The sequence below is a fragment of the Gorilla gorilla genome, chromosome 4, assembly GCF_029281585.2.
Source record: "Gorilla gorilla gorilla isolate KB3781 chromosome 4, NHGRI_mGorGor1-v2.1_pri, whole genome shotgun sequence".
NCBI classification, from domain to species: domain Eukaryota; kingdom Metazoa; phylum Chordata; class Mammalia; order Primates; family Hominidae; genus Gorilla; species Gorilla gorilla.
In genome coordinates this window covers 114,427,742-114,448,902 of record NC_073228.2, presented here as the reverse complement: position 1 = coordinate 114,448,902, position 21,161 = coordinate 114,427,742, and the positions used below count along the sequence as shown (strand labels likewise).

The following is a 21,161-nucleotide window of genomic DNA, read 5'->3' as shown; positions in this document are numbered from 1 at the left end:
GTATTTAGAATTATAGTATCCTCTTCCTGGATTGATTCCTTTGTCATTATTTAATGTTCTTGCCTTTTTTTAAAAACCTTTTTTGACTTAAAGTCTGTTTTATCCAATAGAAGCATAGCTACTCCTACTTGCTTTTGATTTCAATTTGTGTGGAGTATGTTTTTCCATCTCTTTACTCTCAGTCTGTATTTTTACAGGTAAGGTGCATTTCTTATAGGCAGCATACAATTAGATTATGTTTGTAAAAAATGTATTAAGCCAGTCTATATCTTTTAAGTGAAGAATTTATTCTGTTTACATTTAGGTTATTATTGATATGTGAAGTTTTGTTCCTGTCATATTGTTAATTGTTTTCTGGTTTGTATTAGTCCATTTTCACACTGCTATAAAGAAACACCTGAGACTGGGCAATTTATAAAGAAAAGAGGTTTAATTGACTGACAGTTCTGCATGGCTGGGAGGCCTCAGGAAACTTAACAATCATGGCAAAAGGTGAAGAAGAAGCAAGGGCCTTCTTTACAAGGCAGCAGGAAAGAGAGAGCAAAGGGTGAACTTCCAAAGACTTATAATACCATCAGATGTCATGAGAACTCACTCATTATCACCAGAAAACCTTGGGGAAACCACCCCCATGATTCAGTCACCCCCCTCCCTCAACACGTGGCCCTTTCTTGACATGTAGAGATTACAATTTGAGATGAGATTTGGGTAGGAACACAGAGCCAAACCATATCATGGTTGTTTTGTGTATTCTTGTCTTCTTTTCCTCTTGTTGTTTGTCCCTGTGGTTTGCTAATTTTCTGTTGTGGTACCATTTGAGTCTTTTCTTTTCCTCTTTTGTGTCTTTGCTTTACCCGTGAGTTTTATACTTTCATATGTTTTCATGATAATAACTATCATCTTTCCTCTTCCAGGTTTAGAACTCCCTTGAACATTTTTTGTAAGCCTAGTCTATTGATAATGAATGTTCTTACCATTTGCTTGTCTGTAAAAGACTTTATTTCTTCTTCATGTATGAAGGATAATTTTGCTGGATATAGTATCTTTGGGTTTTTCAAGTGTCAAGTTTTTTTTCTTGCAGCAATTTGAATATATCATTCCATTCTCTCTTGGCCTGTAGGTTTCTGCTGAGAAATCCACTTTTAGTCTGCTCAAGGCTGACTAGATGATTTTTCTTTCTGTTTCTTTTAGAATTTTTTCTTTATCTTTAACTTTAGACAGTTTGACTGTAATGTACCATGGAAAAGTATTTTGGGTTTGTGGGGTCTTCTCGATCTGGATGTCTAAATCTCTTGATAGACTTGTGAAGATTTCAAGTTAAATTTTGTTAAATAAGTTTTTGAACCCTTTCATTCACTTTTCTCCTTTAGGGATACCAATAATTCACATATTTGGTCACTTTATCATGTCACACATATCACAGAGACTTTGTTTTTTCTTTTTCATTATTTTTTCTTTATTTTTCTCCAAGTTATATCAAAAGACATGTCTTCAGGTTCTGAAATTCTTTTGTGTTGTTGTTTTATTGTTTAAACACTTGATTGTACTTTTTATTTAATTAAAGAAGTTCTTCAATTCCAGATTTTGTTTGGTTCTTTTGTATGATACGTATCTCTGATAAATTTCTCATTCATATCTTAAATTGTTTTTTTCTGACTTTTTGTATTATTTTTTGAAATTCTCTTGTATCTAACTGTGTTTCTTTAGTGTCATAATTTGATTTTTTTCCCTGTGATGTCACACATTTCTTTTCTATTGGGATATATTGCTGGGGAATTATTGTGTTCCTTTGGAAGTATCATCTTTCCCTGTTTTTTTCATGTTTCCTTACATTGATAACTGTGTAAACTGTGTATCTCATGTAATATTCACTTATTCCAATTTTTTGAATTTGCTTTCACAGTGGAGGATTTTTTCCTGAAAATGTATCATAGTGTTGGTTAGTAGGGCCCTTTGTATTTGATTCTGAGTACATGCAATAGTGCAGTCCCTATATGATTTCTTTGGCTGTAAACAGCATCAGTGGTATCTATGATTTCCCAGTGGTTTAGAGTGTGGTTAAGAGTGGAGGCTACGGTGAAGTTTTGCTTGAGGACAGGGATTCCAGATGGGTTAGTCTTTGGTCCCCAGTGGTGGCAACAGTGGGATGAGTATGCCTGTTCTTGTACCCCAGCGTACAAGATAATTGCTCTGGTATTAGCAGGACCAGGCAGGCCAATTCTTGTGCCTCTAGGTAGTTTGCTTAGATCCTGATAGTGACAGTGGTGGACCAGGCAGGTAAGTGAGTTCTTGGTTCCCTGGGTAAGTGGCATGGTGTCGGTAGTGGCAGTAGCAGTTGTGGGACAACCTTCTGGGTCCTGAGCAGTGCATGCTGATGTTGGAGATGGCTACAATGCAGTCTTCACCTACAGCCCCAGTCATGCAGCTCTCAAGCTTGCCTGTTCTCAGTTGTAGCAGCACTGTAGTGGTACACATAAAGGTAAGGAGTCCTGCCCTTTGCACATGAGCTTGATCATGGTAGTCATTCTACCAGTGGGAGTGTGGTCACTATCCAGGCCCAGACAAGGAGCCATCTGGTTCACCTGCCCTAGCCTCCAGTGGCAGCAGCAGTGGCTGGGCCTGCAGAGGTATGCAGAGGGGGAGAGAAAATCCCTATGCATGAGCCTGAACACAGAGGCCACTCCACCAGTGGAAGTGGGGTCACTGCCCTCAGCCCCAGATTGCTGGCTCTCTGGGTTCCCTAATGGCAGCAACTGCTGCTGCAGTGTTGGGTCGGGGGTGTGAATGGGATCTCTCTCTCTGCTTGCAAGCCTGAACACAGAATTTGTGCTACTGCTGAGGCAGTGTTTCTTCTCATAGCCTCAGACAGGAAGCTCTCAGGCTCTGGAAAGTGTGTACCTTGGTTTCCTTTGTCCCAGGGACTGCCATGTTAATGCGCTGCACCATCTCTTTTCTGGAAAGTAATACTACCTGGGGGCCACAGTACTGGGCCGCCGTAGCACCTTTGTGTCCTGCAATGCTGTGCCACTATAAGCTGCTGGGTAGACACTGGGGAATGTCAGTGGGGGCTCCTGGGATATGGAGATATGAAGGCTATGTTTCTAAAGGGAGGATGCAGCCCCATGATGGCTGTACTCTCACATGGTACACTGCTGTAGTTGCTTAGGTCTCAGGGGTGTGAGTGAACCAGCATAAGTTCTGTGTCTGGTGCAATGTCCTTCAGGGGTCTCTAGCTCACTGTCCATGTTAGTGTCAGGAAATATGTGGGTAGACGAGCTCTGCCATGGTTCAGATTGCCGCAGTCCATGGTAGGGACATAGACCACTGAAGTTCTTACACACTTTCCCCCAATAGCAAGCCCCCCTATGTGTTCCCAGCCGATTTTGCTTCCCTTCTGTATTAGTTCATTCTCACACTGCTATAAAGAAGTACCTGAGACTGGGTAATTTATGAAGAAAAGGGGTTTAATATTCTGACAGTTCCACAGGCTTAACAGGAAGCATGACTGGGAGGCCTCAGGGAGCTTATAATCATGGTGGAAAGTGAAGGAGAAGCAAGCATATCTTCACATGTTAGAGAAGGAGAGAGAGAGTGAAAGGGGAAGTGCCGCACACAACATACAACCAGAACTCACTATCACAAGAAGTGCAAGGGAGAAGTCCACCTCCGTGATCCAGTCACCTCTCACTGGGCCCCTCCCCCCGACATGTGAGATTATAGTTCGAGATGAGATTTGGGTGGGAACACAGAGCCAAACCATATCACGTTCTGTGTCTCAGGTATTTCCCATAACTTCTCTGTTGGACTCCAGTGTTCTCTCCTAGTTGTTCCATCTGAGGCATGATTATTGCTTCATAATTTTGGTTCTTCTTTCTGGAGAGAATGAGTATGCAGTGTCTCTAGTCAGCCATCTTCAACTGGAATCCCAAGATGTACTATTTTTAAAGCTTGCTCTTTATTATTCTAGCTAATATAACTATCTGTTGGAAATAAGCATGCTCTATATCTATAAGTACTTTGAATCCAGGCAAGAAACCATTTTAATTGTCCTCCTTGCCTTTGTAGGGTTTTCATTACATATCTGAAAGACTATTGGAAACCTCCCTTTTGTTCTTTTCTTTTTGACAGAATGCTTTATTAAAGGGTATTATCAAAGATGCATCACCCGCTCTATATGCAGTTTTGTTTCTCCTTTGGAGAAGTAACTCAGGGTTGAATAGATCCAGAAACATATGATCCCCGAATATATTTTCTTTTATATTTTGTTTACATTCTTTCCTTTCTATCTAGCTCTAAGTGTACAATATTCTTAATGATTGAATTCTGCTTACTGAAGTATAGAGAATAACATATAAGCAGCAACAGTTTTATATGTATTAGATAGAAACTTATGCAGTGATCGTCAAGATTCTATGCAAGAACCAAAAACATATAACTATTAAAATACAACACGTGATAAATATTATCCAGCCTTCAATTTTACAGCCAGATAAAAGATCAGAAAAAAAGAGAAGAAGAGATGGAAATAGAAAGAGAGAAGAAGGAGGTAAAGGTCGAATGAAGGAAATGTGGGAGAGCTGAGAAAGAGAAACTGACAAGCAGAAATTAAATGTAGGAGGCAAAGCTTGAGTTGTCAAACAACAAAGATAATATGTACACAAATAATACATGAAGAACAATACATAGAAAGTCCAGTATACAATATGGAAAGGTAGATTTGTCAATAAAAATTTGGCCTTCAAGAATATTAAGATGAAAGCTTTTAAAATCGTTTTCCAAGTATAGCTATAACTAAAGATAGTCTCTGGGTCAGGTGAAATCCATGACCAAATTGAGATATAAATACAGATGTTATTCATGCTGACATGCTTGTCATGTATTTTCTGTTTTGTCCCCTATTACATTTTTGAATATTATATTTTTTCAGTATTTATCTCTAGTCCTTGAAAAATATTAAATTATCCTCCTTCTGATTAGTTATTCACTCATTGTCTATATCTATGAGAGTAGTTTCCTTTAATTCTGTCACCTAGAGTATTTCAGTATTCTTTTATATATTTTTTTCACATTTAACTTCGGTCTGTTAGAGAAACACAGTACTACAACAAAGTTGTTGCCTTATAAACATGTTATTTTTACATACTTCATAAGTTTACAAATGGTGTATGTTTATACTTTATGAATACATTTATAAATATTAATGATGCATTCTCAAAATTTGTTAGTAATGATAGAGGTTTGTAATAAAAAATATTTGGAAATCACTGCCATAGTAGAAAGCTCATGGCTTTTGGAGCAATACATACATTCCTGGGTTCAAATTCCAGTAATGTTACTTATTTACTTTATAGTCTTGGATGATGCACTGAGATTTCATTAGATTTATCTTTTTAATTTTATTTTATTTTTACATGTATATCATTACATGATACCCTGCATTGCTGTTAAGAGGACTTTGAGATACACACACACACACGCACACACACTGGATACTGACAGCTATTGCTGTTATTTGGGTCTTCTCCACAATTTAGCAACTTGTATTCCATTTCTATAGTTAATGTGTTTTTTATAATTTTCTGTAAAATGTTGCAGATTATATATTTTTTCAGACATTCCATTTTATGTAGTCTGTGTAAAACAAACTATATTTTTACTAATCTTACAGAAGTAAGATTTTGCATTGCTTATTTAATAATGACTCTGTGAGAGGTCTTTTTTCATGAGGGAATAGGGAGCTTAGCACAGCGTGCTATGCAGAAGTAGGATAGTTCTCAACACTATCTAATGCAATGGTTCTCAAACTGTTTTGACAGAGACGCATAGAAATAAATACCTTTTGCATTGCAATTCGGATAACATAATATACACTCATTTATATACTGCAACAAGGAATCGTACAGTAAAATATATTTTTCTTCTCTTTTATTTTATTTAAAAATCTCCTCTCAATTGATTTCATGACTCACTTAAGGGGCATGACTTGTAATTTGAAAAACACTGTTCTAAAGGGCATAGAACAAAATAGCATTTAGTGTTGGTCATTATATGTAGTGTAGAGATGATTTATAAAAGTTTTTTGGCTGAACTAGCATTTCAATCTTGATATAAATGTTTTAATGTTATTTAAAAACCACATAATATTGAGTGAGTTTAAAATTGTTTTCTCAAAAGAAAATGTAATAATATAATGGTTGATTTTTCTTATGGTTTTAAAACATTTATTGATGCAACACAAAAATGTATTTTTCTTTTTTCTTTTGACAGATTGGCTATTTGGTCTTCTTACGACTTTTTATATTTTTCCTGCATGGTCATCTAGAAAGTTTTAAACAACATTTACTTAGGCTTCAACCATATTTATACGGTAGAATATCTTTTATTTTTACACTTATAAATGTTTTATGTTATATTTTGAGAAGCTCAGACTGTCACTATAAAGAATGTAAGCTGCATTTTATTTTTCATAAAAGATAATAGGTGCAGTGTTGAAGAGCACAGCTTCAGGGCCAGATTGCATTTGTTCAGCTCACTGCCCCTCCAACCCCCATACTTTTGTTATTTCTTTGTGGTGAGAACATTTAAAATCTTACTCTACTTTTTTTTCCGGCAATTTTGAAAAATGCAATACATTGTTATTAACTATAGCTATCATGTTGTGAAATAGATCACTAGACCTTATTCCTTCTGTCTAACTGAAGCTTTGCACCCTGATATCTCCCCCTTCCCCATCCGTTCCCACAACCTACTCCCTGTTCCAGATGCTGGTAATCCTCATTCTGTATTCTGCTTTTTCACTTTGCCACTTAAGTTTATGAGCTTTTTTGTGACTCAGTTTTCTTATTTGTAATAGTATCTACCTCCCTGAGTTTCAGGAAAGTTAAATTCATATTTTAGTAAGGTTCTGGACTTGGTGATCCGCTGAATCTAAGCTATATGTAAAGAAGAGTGAGAAATTCAAGCAGGAGCTGAAGTTTTGCATATTGAGTAATAGAATTGAGATAATGATGTTCTGAACTAGGAAAAATTTGGAGAAATATTGGACATATTGAATTTGAAGGTCACTCAGGTATATATACCCAGCAAGCAGTTGAAAACGTAGGTTTGGAACTAGGGAAATAAGTGAAGCCTGCCTGGGATATAGAATTGACAGTCATCCATGTTAATGTGGCCGAGGGCGAGGGGCAGGGAGAAACTAATTCCAGGAATGAAATCTTGGGGAACATACATTTAATGGATTATTGGTGTAACAGGGCCCAGGAAAAGGGAAATAAGGGAGGTAAGAGGAAGTGATTATGTTTAAGGAGAGAAATTCAAGATCAACATTTTCATAGAAGTATTAAATAGTAGAAGGTCTGAAAAATGATGAGTTTCTACAATCAGAAAATCACTGCTGATCTTGGGAGCATACCCAGTGGAGAGGTGGAAGCAGAATTCAGATTGGAGGTAAACAAACAGCGAGGGAAAATTTAAGCATAAGGCAAAAATTGTGAACTATTTCAAAAAAAGCTTAGCTATAAATATTTATGCTGATATGTAAATATGTCAATAGTTTATTTAGATGGATAAAACAAAGTCAAAATATTAATATGTTGTAGGATAAGGGAAGGAGAGGCTCAAGATAAAGAAAGGGAATTATATTTGATGAAAAAAGTCATGGAGGTGGGAACAGAAGGTAATAGCAGAAGTGTTATGGAGACTAATCAATTAGTACCATTAGTATAAGTCCTAATCAGATGTGGCTGTAGACTGATAGAATAGGAATTCTTGTCTAACATTTCACTTGTTTTTATATCTTCATTAAATTATAGAACCACTTCTTAACTCCTCACAGTGTTCAGCATAGTGACTTACCAAATATTCAGATGATTATGGCAGATCAACTTTGAAAAATTATTTGAGTAAAAAGCTCAAGTTCTCATATTAGATTGTTATTGAGGATATACCCTCCTCAAAAAAAAATCTTTCTTTCATATACAAGAATAAAATCCCCAAATTGTGCCCTCTTACCAAATATAATAGAGCCTTAGGTTACAGCTCTACCTTTAACAATAGGCTGTTTTCTACCTGAAGCTATCAGCAGCTGCTACCTCTCCACATAGCTGTCCAGTAGAATGGTCATTATTAATTTTTCCATTATGTGGATGGACTAAAACCCAAAGTTTGTCTAAAAGTTTATACAAAGAGCAGCACTGATATGATTCTGTTAAATAAAATGTGGTGTTATGTTAAATTATCTTATTGTTGTGAATAATAACATCTTGTTTTTATTATTTACAACATATTGTTGTAAATAATAACATCTTGAGAAGGAATAAAACTGGAGAATGTTTATCTAGAATCAATGACATTGATTTCTTTGTAGAATTACAATGTCAAAGTATCCATTATGAATACAGCATCTATTATAGCTTGATTTATTTTCATCTGGAAGTTTCCAAGCACTGTTGAACAGTAACTATGTTTAATTGGGCATTCAATGATTATGAAATTGCTGTTCTGAATTATATAAACTCTTACGTATAAATTATTTACCATCTAGTATTCTATTATACCACCAGGGGGCATACATAACATTATAAATCTTAAATAGGAAACTAGCAGTTTCTGCATCTAAGTACTGAATTTAATTATAGTTTAATAGCTAAAAGACAAATGAAACGCAGTGCAAAATATTAATAAATTATCTCACAGATGATTTTTCTTACAATAGCACTTTCTTTCTCTGGAGCATCATATCACAAGTATCCAAACATCTTTTCAAATGTGCAATTCATCCTGAAAGCCTCGGAAATTATAGGTAAAAGAGAACTCCGTTCTGAATCCATTTTTAGCCCTGTGGAAGATAAGAAAAGATATGAGAACACAGATTCTGATATGGTGAGTAATCTGGTATGGTGGGTATATCCTGTTGCCTGATGCCTCAGATATCATTACTATGATTAAGTAATGGTGCTTATCAATACAGTAGACATTGAAGAATGATGAGTTTAGCTGTGGAGGAGGGGTGAACAGCAAAGACACGAATTTCATGCAACCATATGCACAGTTCCTGGAGAGTAGTTAATAGGATGAGTAGGAGGTATCAATATATAACTCTACTACTTTAAATGGGGTAATGCCATAATACCTTCTTCTTTCCTCACATATTTTCCAAAAAAGACCAGTAAGCATTTCAAAAACTTCTTTTATTTTTTGTTAAACTTATTTATTATTTTACAGTTTATAAATAGAAAATTTGTTTTTCTTACAACTTCTAAAAAAGGAAAAATACATTTAACATTATGTGAGTTGAAACACCTAAGGAAATTTGAGGAAAAGTCTGTTTTTAGATAATGTTATGTGTTACCTTATAATTTTCCCATGCTTCCTGTAAGCCCTTTCTAAAATTGGCTATAAATTAAATATATAAGAAAAAACATTCCAACACATCTATTTGTAACCTTTCTGGGCCTAAGTGTTTTCTCTTTGGCAAATTACTAGTTCACCATTTATATAACAAGTGACATTTACCGAGTAAATTGAGCCTTCTGGTTATAATTACTAATGAGCACAAATTGCCTCATGTGAGAAAGGGATCTGTTTTTAAGTATAAAAAAATGTTTTAGCAGTAAATAGATAATGAAAGATATCGAGCAACAGAAAGAGCACTGATCATGAAGAGAACAGACATCCTTATGAACTGGTTCTGTGATCTACGAGAGGCCCACCAATCTCGCCAAACTTCCATATGCATATCTTTAAAAAGTTGTCATTATTGTCATAGTCATCATCATCATCATCACCATCATCAGTCTGCCCTAACTCTTTTACAGGGTTGTTATAAAGATTGCAGAAAAAAAAAACCAGCATGTGCTTTATAAAATTATTAAATGCCATGCAAACATGAATAATAATTACTGAAAATGTATATTTAGGACCTCACTTTACCCTAAACAGTGACCTATAGTATTTTCATCTAAGGATGTAAGTATGTTGGCTTACTGTTGTGATTGGAATGTTCTTCCTTTAAACAAATAGGATTCCATGAAATCTTGGCAATGTGAATGGTCTGGTTGTGAGGTAGGCAACTGTCAATGTTGATTTTGATTCTCTTTAAGAATGAATCCATTTTGTCACTCTTGGTGCACACACACACAGCAAGCAAATGGAAGCTTACTGCTGTACAGCTCAGCCTGAATTAGAAGGGGCAAAAATGTCAGTACATGAAAGGGACATATCAGCTTAGAGTGGGACAAGTCACTAAATCTCTCTGTGCCTTTTTCCACTTTGTAGAACAAAGCTTAGATTCAATCTCTTCTAAATTCTATTTCAGCTCTATATATGTGATCCTGTAAGGGGATTATAACAGGTTTATTGCCCTTCTTTTTCTCCTCCTCTTATCTCGTAATATAAAGACTATAAATATAGGATAGCATAGCCACAGTGCTGCTAAAATTACTGATTTGGCTAATCAGCACTCAGTCAGTGCTGGACTGCATATCTTAAAGTTCCCCAGTTTCAGCCCAGTTTCTCCAGTACAGCTAGCTTTTCCAGGTCAGTTGACTATTTACTCATTCAATACCCATCTCTCTCACCTGGGAAAAGAAAGAGGAAAAAAGACATAAAAGTGATAGAAATGGAAATAGATACATTTGCATCAATCTCGTCTCCTTTCCTTATGATTGTTTTAGTATATTATAGCAGAGGATTTGTGAATTTATTCCTGTAGCCCTTATCATTTGATAAAGCTAAAAGGTCCATAGCACTATGCTTTGGCCACTGTAAAGTATTTGATTTTTAGTGTTCTTATATGCATTGGAATAAAGGCATAATTACTTAATTTGTTGTCAAAGTGCTACCAAAATTGCATTGAAAGTTTTATAGGATATTACGATACATTAGGATACATGCCATATGAGCATGGGTTACACTTAAGAATAGGAAATTTCCTTTCCTCTGCTGTTGGACCCCATTTCTCTTTTTAATGTCTTTTTAAGTGATCCAGACACAGGGTTTCCATTGACTTTGACAAATGGTACACTTAATTAGCTCTTTGGATAGCAGAGCCAGAACGCTGGATTGAGTTTTCCACTCTGTCCTTTGCTCACTAGCAAAGCTAAATTTTCTTTTTATTTATTTATTTATTTATTTATTATACTTTAAGTTTTAGGGTACATGTGCACAATGTGCAGGTTAGTTACATATGTATACATGTGCCATGCTGGTGTGCTGCACCCACTAACTCGTCATCTAGCATTAGGTATATTTCCCAATGCTATCCCTCCCCCCTCCCCCCACCCCACAACATTCCCCAGAGTGTGATGTTCCCCTTCCTGTGTCCATGTGTTCTCATTGTTCAACCATTGTGGAAGTCAGTGTGGCAATTCCTCATGGATCTAGAACTAGAAATACCATTTGACCCAGCCATCCCATTACTGGGTATATACCCAAAGGACTGTAAATCATGCTGCTGTAAAGACACATGCACACGTATGTTTATTGCGGCATTATTCACAATAGCAAAGACTTGGAACCAACCCAGATGTCCAACAATGATAGACTGGATTAAGAAAATGTGGCACATATACACCATGGAATACTATGCAGCCATAAAAAATGATGAGTTCATGTCCTTTGTAGGGACATGGATGAAATTGGAAATCATCATTCTCAGTAAACTATCACAAGAACAAAAGCTACATTTTCTAAGCACAGTTGTCACTTGGTAGTAATAATAGTTCTTTGGAGAAGGTAGATTTAAACCCTGCTACAATGCAGTAGAGCTTTTATTAAATAGTTTCATCTGTTCTGAAGTACAAATAGTTCTCTGAAAACTAGCAAAGACAGAGTTTACATTCTAGTATGATTAGCAATCTCATTCTCTAATACTTTTTGATAAGCCAAAGGCATTACCTAAGTTTGGGACGTTTTGTGCTGTCCTGTAATTGTAAATGGTTACTAGGAATTATTAGACTGAGACATAAACTCCTTAAAATTAGGAGCATTATCCTATGATTCACGTCAAATTATCCAGGTAACACTTTGTATTGGGAGATCCTTTCATGGCAATGTCAACCATCCCCAAAAATGACTGAAAACTACATGAAACCCAGAAAGCTGTCCCTGAGCAGCCAAAATAGAGCCCATGCTTCAAAGCTCATTTCTATTATAAAAGAGAGCCTAGTCAGACACTCATAATTTATGTACTTAAATTTGCATAAAATCTAAACTGGTGTTGTTATCTGAATTTTCAGCCAACTGTAGATTAACAACACTTTTGTAGGTGGGCTTCTCAAAGTAGGCATTGTTCCAGCTACAAATGATAGCCCAAAACTGGACAGCAAGGGAGGGAGATGAAAGAACTGTGGGAAGTGGTTATAAAAGCCAAAGAAGGAAGGAAGGGAAGTAAGGAGGGAGAGAACAAAGAGAGGGAGGGAAGGAGAGAAAGAAGGAAGAAAGGGAGGGGAAAAAAGTTCTCTGGGTGTCATTTAAGGCAGTACTCAGTGCTTTTCAAACTATCTGTGGTAAAAGATCTCTCCTAATTTATTTTTAAATTTCCAAACCATTACAGATGGATAATTTTGTAAAATATAATAATAATGACAACAAATTACTGAAAACTAAAATAGAAAAGACCAAAAAACACAAGCTTTAATTTTTAATAGACTGAATATATATAATTATTTTTCAAATTGTTATGAAAATTTCTAAATACGTATTTTTCATTTTTTGTGCTTTCATTAACAGTTTGCAAATGGCAGTTATCTGCCAACCACACCTTGAGCAGGACTGATTTAGGGTAAAGGCACAGAACTCAAGAGTAAGCAACATTGCTCACTCTTGGTCTTCTGCACTGATGATATATGTGATGATTGTATTAAATCACATAGTCATCATCATTACATTAATTCATTGAAGTTTGATAAATTTATTTTTTTTTTGGAAAAATGTTTCTTGCTGAAGATTGGTTGATGGGCCGGGCATGGTGGCTCATGCCTGTAATCCCAGCACTTTGGGAGGCAGAGGCGGGTGCATCACTTGAGGTCAGGAGTTCGAGACCAGACTGACCAAAATGGTGAAACCCTGTCTGTACTAAAAATATAAAAATTACCTAGGTGTGGTGGCAGGCACCTGTAATCCCAGCTACTTGGCAGGCTGAGACAGGAGAATTGCCTGAACCCGGGAGGCGGAGGTTGCAGTGAGCCAAGATCACGCCATCGCACTCCAGCCTGGGTAACAGAACAAGACTCTGTCTCAAAAAAAAAAAAAAAAAATGCTTGAAATACATAAAATTCCTGAGACTAACTAATAAGCCCTACCTATCTGGAAAATTCGCAGGTGTGACAGGTTCCTTTCCTCTTGATGATGTCAATGTTCTACTGCCAAAGGCCACTAGGAGCACATCTGCAATTAGACATATTGGGTTTATTACTTGTTGCCGAGAGAGGGAGAGAGAGAGAGAGAGAGAGAGAGAGAGAGAGGAGAGAGAGAGAGAGAGAGAGGAGAGAGAGAGAGAGAGAGAGAGAGAGAGAGAGAGAGAGAGATACATACCACAAGGAACTATGGGATGTCTTAATAAGAGAGTGTTAGAAGGAATCTACTAGAGGATTTGGACTTTATTTGGATGATCTTGGGAAGAGTCTAAGGAAGTAAGGGTTCTCTCTAGAGGTTTGATGCTGTCAAAAAGTTGGGGCAATTCTGTGATTAGGTATTTTGTGGGTGGCAGAGTGACTTTGTTTATATCTGTGCTTAGAAACAAATTGTCAAGTGGCTTTGTTGATTTCTTATGGTCTCAGAGTAATATTGTCCAAAATTGCTATCTTGTGAGTTTATTTCCAATAGGAGATCAAAATAACCTGGCTGTGTCAGACTGGCTTGTAATAGTATGTCAAATCAATCCCAGACATGAGAGGATGCTTTTTATTTCTCCACGATGTGTAAAATTGGCATAATATAAAATTGAAGATAAAACTCAAATCTTGTTCGTTGTCTAAATCCTGATTTTTTTCTTTACCAAATGCTTTCTGAATTTTCTCTGATGATGGTACATAAATACATTAATGCAAGAATGGTTGACCTAATTGAATAGTTTATGTAGTCCTGCAATATCTATGATTAAAATAATATTTATTATAAATTAACCATTCGAGTCACTCCGAAGTTTTTTTTTTATTCTTGTTTTATTTTTATTTTTTTAATATTATACTTTAAGTTCTAGGGTACATGTGCACAACGTGCAGGTTTGTTACATGTGTATACATGTGCCATGTTGGTGTGCTGCACCCATTAACTTGTCAAACATATTTATTTACCTATTTATTCAAAATAAGTTTGCGATCTGAGGATTGTCAGGCATCCAGGCTGAGACAACTAGAGCAATTTGAGAAAAGAATTTCATTTATATGGGTTCCAGTTTTGGGGTAGACCCTACCATAAAGCAGAAAATTGAATTATATGTGGACTTACTGAAGTCAGTATGTCTCAGACTAATGCTTTACATTATTTTAGAATAGTGCTTTTCTGTGGTGTGTTCTAACACTGTCAACACTGAATTGTTTTCATTTGCTTTTCTGAATTATTGTTCCCCAGAATCAGTAGCTTTGTACAGATGTTGTCTTCCTCATGTCTTTATCTCCAGAATCTAACAGAATTCCTGACATAAAGTAGATAAATACACAACTATGGGACTTAACTAAACACTTTATTAGAAACATAAAATATCTTAGCTTAAAATTTATGTATGAACTTCTTGCCTTCTATCTGAAAAGTACTCAACATAAAAATTATCTTGAAATTGTAGTCCTGATGTTGTTTTATATAATAAATAAGAATTATGAAGCCCTTTAAATTCTAAGTGTTTCATTTTAACATAAAAATCACAAAATATCAACTAAGTTAACAATTTGAGTACCTATCACAGGATGTGTATTTGAATCTTCACTGTTGGCAAAAATGCAGAGAGTGCTATGTCATCATTTTCTACCAATTACTTTAGTAGACCAATTAAATATATAAAACTGTTGGGAAGCACTCTAAGGAAAAACTAAACAACAGCTTATTTGTTATCTGAATTTTTAGGCTTTAAGAACAGTTACTTAACAGACATTGACGATGTCTTGCTAGGCATACATTTTGGTCCTTAAAGTAGAAATCCACATTTTAAAACATAATTTGCTGTTAGCATTTTGTTCAAACTTTCCCCATTCCTTCTTTCTCAAGTGTCAGGGAGAACTAAGTCACATAGAATCTACGAACCACAATTGTGTCTAATAGCTATCCCTTATGTGATCCAGAATTTTTGCTGTATTGTAGAGCTGATATCATTGAACACAAGAGACCCATGTGAAAAATACATACATTAGGTTCGGGTTAACTGTATGTACTTCAAAAATGTGCTTATGTAAATTGCTCCACTTGGTGAAATATAAAGTGTAAGAGAATATGCATTTTCATTTGTATATTTAAAATTTATTTTCATGTTTGTTCAAGTCAGAGTACTCTTTCTCATATATTTTTATATTTTAATTCCTGAAACATTTGCAATTTAATCAGGGAGGATATGAAATTAACCACCTGCTCTGGCACTGTGTTGCTGCTTGGTCTTGTGTTCAGAATAACAGTCCTCAGTTGAATAACGTGCTTGAACATCTCGTCTTCCATAAGACACAGCTTCAAAAGAAATGCTGGTAAGAGTGATCCTATAAATCCAAAGTAACTCATGGAGAAATCTTTGTGCTTAAATGTTAAATAACCCTTGTACCTAAATGTTAATCACACCTCATTTGACGATGAAACAAATTTATAATCTCAGTTCCAAAGGCAACGGCAATTTACATGTTTAGTATTAATTCATTTCATCAATACATCGTTTCTCTCTTTTTCTGTTTTGCTAGATGTGCACGCATGCACTGCATAGTTTTTTTTATTAAATGCAGTTTTTTATTGACAAAAAGTTTATTCCTGCATTGCAAACAGCCTTTATATTCCAAGTTGTTAAACAAAAGCAGTGAAACACAATATATTGTTAGAGAAAATATACTGATACTATATTTCTTTATGCCTTACTTGTAATGTATAACAAAAATAAATCTTAAAAAAATTTTTTTTTTGGTCTCACTCTGTCACCCAGGCTGGAATGCAGTGTTGCAGTGCCGTGATCTCTGCTTACTGCAACCTCCATCCCTGGGGCTCAAGTGATCCCCCCAGCTCAGCCTGCCAAGTAGCTGGCACCACAGGCGTACACCACCACACTGGCTATTTTTGTAGGTGTTTTGTTGGTTTGTTTGTTGATTTTTTTAGTAGAGACAGGGTCTTGCCATGTTGCCTAGCCTGGTCTCCGGTCTCCAGCTTCTGAGTTCAAGTGATCTGCCTACCTCAGCCTCCCAAAGTTCTGGGATTACAGGAGTGAGCCACTGCTCCCAGCCAAAAATAAATCTTGACTGACAAATATTAGTTTCCTCCTGTACATATGTTAATTTAAGATGAGAAAAAGAAGAGTCATAGTTTCAGCATGAGTTCAATGGAGGAAAGATTTTTTAAATTGACAGATAATAATTGTATATATTTATGGGGTATAATGATATGTTAGGATATATGTATATCTTGTGGAATGAGTAAGTCAAGCTTATTAACATATCCATCACCTCACATCCTTATCATTTTTTGGTGGTAAGAACAATTAAAATTTACTCTATTAGCAATTTCAAAATATATATATATTTTTTACCATAGTCACAATGCTGCACAATAGATCACTAGAACTCATTCCTCCTGTCTAACTGAAACTTTGCACTCTTTGACTGGCATCTCCTCTTTTCCCCATCTTCCTTACTCCCCATCCCAAGCCTTACACCATTCTACTATCTAGTTCTACAAGTTCGGCTTTTATAGATTCCACATACAAGTGAGGTTATGCAGTATTTATTTTTCTGTACTAAGCTTATTTCATTTAGCATAATGCCTCGATGTCCATTCATGTTTTTATGAATGACAGAACTTCCTTCTTCTTAAAGGCTGGATAGTATTCCATTGTGTATACATACCACACTTTATTTACTCATCAGTCAGTGTGACACATAGGTTGATTACACGTCTTGGCTATTGTGAATAATGCTGCAATGAACGTAGTTCAGTTATCTCTTCAACATACTGATTTCACATTTTTGGGATATGTACATAGAAGTGGGATTGTTAGATCATATGGTAGTTCTATTTTCAATTTTCGAGGAATCTCCATACTGTTATTACATCAATAATGTAAAAGGATTCCCTTTTCTGAACATCCTCATCAACATCTGTTATCTTTCATCTTTTTGATAATAGCCATTCTAACAGGTGTGAGGTGATATGTCATTGTGGTTTTACTTTGCCTTTCCCTTATGATTAGTGATGTTGAGCACATTTTCATATGTCTGTTGGCCATTAGTATGTCTTCTTTTGAGAAATGTCTGTTTAGGTCCTTTACCCATTTTTTCATTGGGCTATTTGTTTTCTTGTTATTAAGTTGTTTCAGTTCCTTCTATATTTTATATATTAACTCTTTACCAAATGTATGGTTTTCACTTATTTTCTTTAAATATATGGGTTAAAAATGTATGGTTTGCACATATTTTCTTTAAATATGTGGGTTGTCTCTTTACTTTGTTAATGTTTCATTTTATAATTAAAGTAGACTTTAATCCATTTTGAGTTAACTTTTCTATATAGTGTGAGAGAACGGGCTAATTTAATTCTGCTTGTGGATGTTCAGTTCTCCCAATACCATGTATTGAAGAGATTATTCTTTCTCTATTGTGTATTCTTGGTAACTGTCAAAAATGAATTGACCATAAATGCATGGATTTACTTCTGGTCTTTCTATTCTGTCCGTTTGGCAAATGTGTCTGTATGCAATTGCCATGCTGTTTTGATTACTATAGCTTTGTAATACACTTTAAAATCTGGTATTGCGATGTTTCCAGCTTTTTTTCTTTTTGCTCAGGATTGCTTTGGATATTCAGGGAATTTTGTGGTTTCATACAAATTTTAAATTTTTTGTCTGTTTTTGTGAAGAATAACATTAAAATTTTGATAGGAATTGCACTGAATCTGTAAATTACTTTGGGTAGTATGGACATTTTATCAATATTAATTTTTCCTATCCATGAACAGGGAATATCTTCCCACTTAATTGCTTAGGCTTTATATTTTTTTATTTTTTGCTATTGTAAATGAGATTGTTTTCATAATATCTTCTTCAGATACTCTGTCATTAGTATATAGCAGTGCTATTGATTTTAATATGTTGATTTTATCACTTGAAAATTTCAATTTTACTGAATTCATTTAATGTCTAACAGTCTTTTGGTTAGCTTTTATAGACATTTTAGGGTTTCCTATATATAAGATCATTTGGTCAGCAAACAAAGATAGTTTTACTTTTTCCATTCCTGTTTAGATGACTTTTTTTTCTTTTTCTTGCCTAATTGCTCTGGCTAGGCCTTTTAGTATTATGTTACATAAAAGTGGTGAGAGTGAGCATTCTTGTCTTGTTCCTGATTTTAGAGAGACGCTTTCAACTTTTCACATTGAGGATAATGTCAGTTGTAGGCTTGCCATGTATGACCTTTTTTGTGTTGAGGAGTGTTTCTGAGGAAACTGATCAGAGAGCACTCTTTTCCAATATTTAAAGAGGATCACAGTTTTGAATTATTTTTCAATGAATATAAAAATAATAACTTGTAATGCCATAACAAGTTGAAAATGCAATTGCCAGATATATTTATTTAATTAGTTGCTGGTTTTCAGTCTCTGGCAGCCCATTCTACACCAAAGGCCTTTGTATATGTAAATTCTAAGTCCCTCAGAATCAACTGTAGACCCTTCTAAAAGTCTGCAACATTCTTTATGAACAAAAGTTATTTTCCCACTTGTATTTGGAAGTTTGTGGGATTCCAGATTAAGTAAAGATTTTTGGAGGGTGGCTTAAAGTTTACCTAATTTCCCTAAAAATACTTTAGATTAGAGTTCATCAATAATTTGTTCTGTCTCACAGTGTGATGGGAGACACCTACTGAGTGTTGCAGTTTGACAAAGATTGCAATATTTTTTACATTTTAAAAATAAAGAATAGTATTTATAAATATGAAACTAAAATGCAAATAGATATATTTACTATAAATAGCACTTAATATAATTTTACTTAGTATATTTTAATACACAGCTCCTAAAAACAAAATTTAGAGGTTCTCATTGGTGCAAATTAGGTTATTCTGGAAGTTGTGGTGATTCTTTCAGAAAGAAAGTAAGTTGTAGGAGATTCAAATATTTAATTTCTTTTTCAAAATGACAAACAACTAGAACTACGTAAGCCCTTGGAAAACTCTAACTGGATTTAGAACATAACTGAAATTGTATTTTAACATCTAAAAATAAATATTGTGTGACTTTGTCAAATTTATTTAAAAAGTACTCTAATAATTACCAGATAAAAAGTATAAATGATTGCAGAAACAGTAAATATAGCTGATTAAGAATATCGAATGGTGGAATTCAATTCTTTCTTTAACCGATTTTTAGATTTTGCTGTATTGCATCCACGTCTATTTAATTTAACTTACTAATGATTTGTGTTTAAGGTTGCGAACATTAATGAACCAGTTTTTTTTAAATACTTAGTATTTTATAAATGTAGGGCATTAGAGACAATACAAAACTCTTCTTATTTTAAAAATAAAGAAACTGAGGCCAAGTTTATTAGGCTTATTGATGAGTGGAACCAGATTTTAAGAGTTTCGATATAGCACTCTCTCCAATGCATCATTCAACTGTCATTCTAGTTGCATTGTTAAGCAGATAACTGCTTTGAGACAGCCTGTCACTGAATCTTGACTTTTTCTGGGAGGATATTTTGGAAATTATCAAGTGAAGAAGAGGATAGCAGTGTTTAGACAATGCTCAATGAACAGAAGAGTAAAGTGAAAAATACAATGACTGCTCATAATAGAAAGGAAAACAATAATTGCTTAAAACACTACTGCCAAATAGTTTTGATTCTATTTTTTATATTTACTTTTTTATTTTAAGGAAAAGATTTAATCTTTTTTTTAAAAAAGATTAGTTGGCTCTAGCAAACAAAAACTATTGACATTAAAAGAATAATTTGTGTTTTTAGGTTAGCAATTTGACTAACTATTCTGTTAATAATAACATTATACCAAATATTTTAAAATCAACTTTTCTCCTTACAAAATATTTATTTATATAAAGGCCTGTATAGGTTTCAAGAGGCCATTACTCCAGATAAACAATATACACTGTAATATAATTACCAACATAAAACCAGAAATGATTTTATATTTCTAGAGAATCTTTAATATTGGTCTTATGTACTCCTAAGATACTACTGGGTACATGCAAAAAATTAAGAAAATGAACTGCGTGTATTCAGAATGAAAAAGAAATATTGAGGCACCAGGCCCTGATGATGCATTAAGACTTCATCAGGATTTGCTGGACTAAATAGTCTTAAAATTGTGACACTTGATGGAAGACACCTTTGGTTTAACACCTAAAATTCAATGCCAGTGACGATTAGCAGGAGTAACTTTAGCAATTTCATTTGCCGTACATTTCAGGAAAGTAACATAATGTTGAACAAATGTTCCAAGATTTAAAAGCAAAGAGAGACCATTCAACTGAAATATCAGAAGAAATTTTATTTATAGTGGCAAAAATTGCTTGTGCTTGTGCCCATGAAAGTGAAATGTACTCATATGCCCATTTCTGATGCTATTGGTGAGTAGATAATTCATCATGTATCTCCCTGCATGACTTCTTGTAACCCCTTTTATAAAGATCCTACAGTACAAAAAGAAACAAATAGAAGCAAATGGTTTCAGCTGAGCTTGGAAAACAGCAGGTTCAGGATCCACAAAAGGGCTCAAGGAAGGCAATCACAGAATTAGAGCAGCCTCGCTGGGGGACAGGGAAAAACTGGGGAAAGAACACACTGAAGACAATAAATTATAAAACCCAATGAAGTAAAGAAAAAGGGACTGCAGGAGTCCCCTCCCAGCTGCCATGCATTGGCCTTTATCTGCTCATAGCTGGAGATAAGCAGCTTGCTGGAAGGCAGATTTCCACTTAACGCAGTTAAATTTTATATGATGCTTCATACTCTCAATGCTCCACCCTGTGGT

At 35.0% G+C, this 21,161-nt stretch overlaps 1 protein-coding gene across 7 annotated transcripts in view; it reads left to right on the top strand.

The window, feature by feature from the left end:
* Positions 1-21,161, top strand: part of TMEM232 (transmembrane protein 232) — a 324,485-nt gene that overhangs the window by 107,303 nt on the left and 196,021 nt on the right. For all 7 annotated transcript variants that reach the window (XM_055387542.2, XM_055387541.2, XM_063706702.1 and 4 more), the window contains 3 exons: positions 6,268-6,367; positions 8,714-8,880; positions 15,535-15,668. In XM_055387542.2, coding sequence (XP_055243517.2) covers positions 6,268-6,367; positions 8,714-8,880; positions 15,535-15,668 — 401 coding nt within the window. The remainder of the gene's footprint in view (positions 1-6,267; positions 6,368-8,713; positions 8,881-15,534; positions 15,669-21,161) is intronic.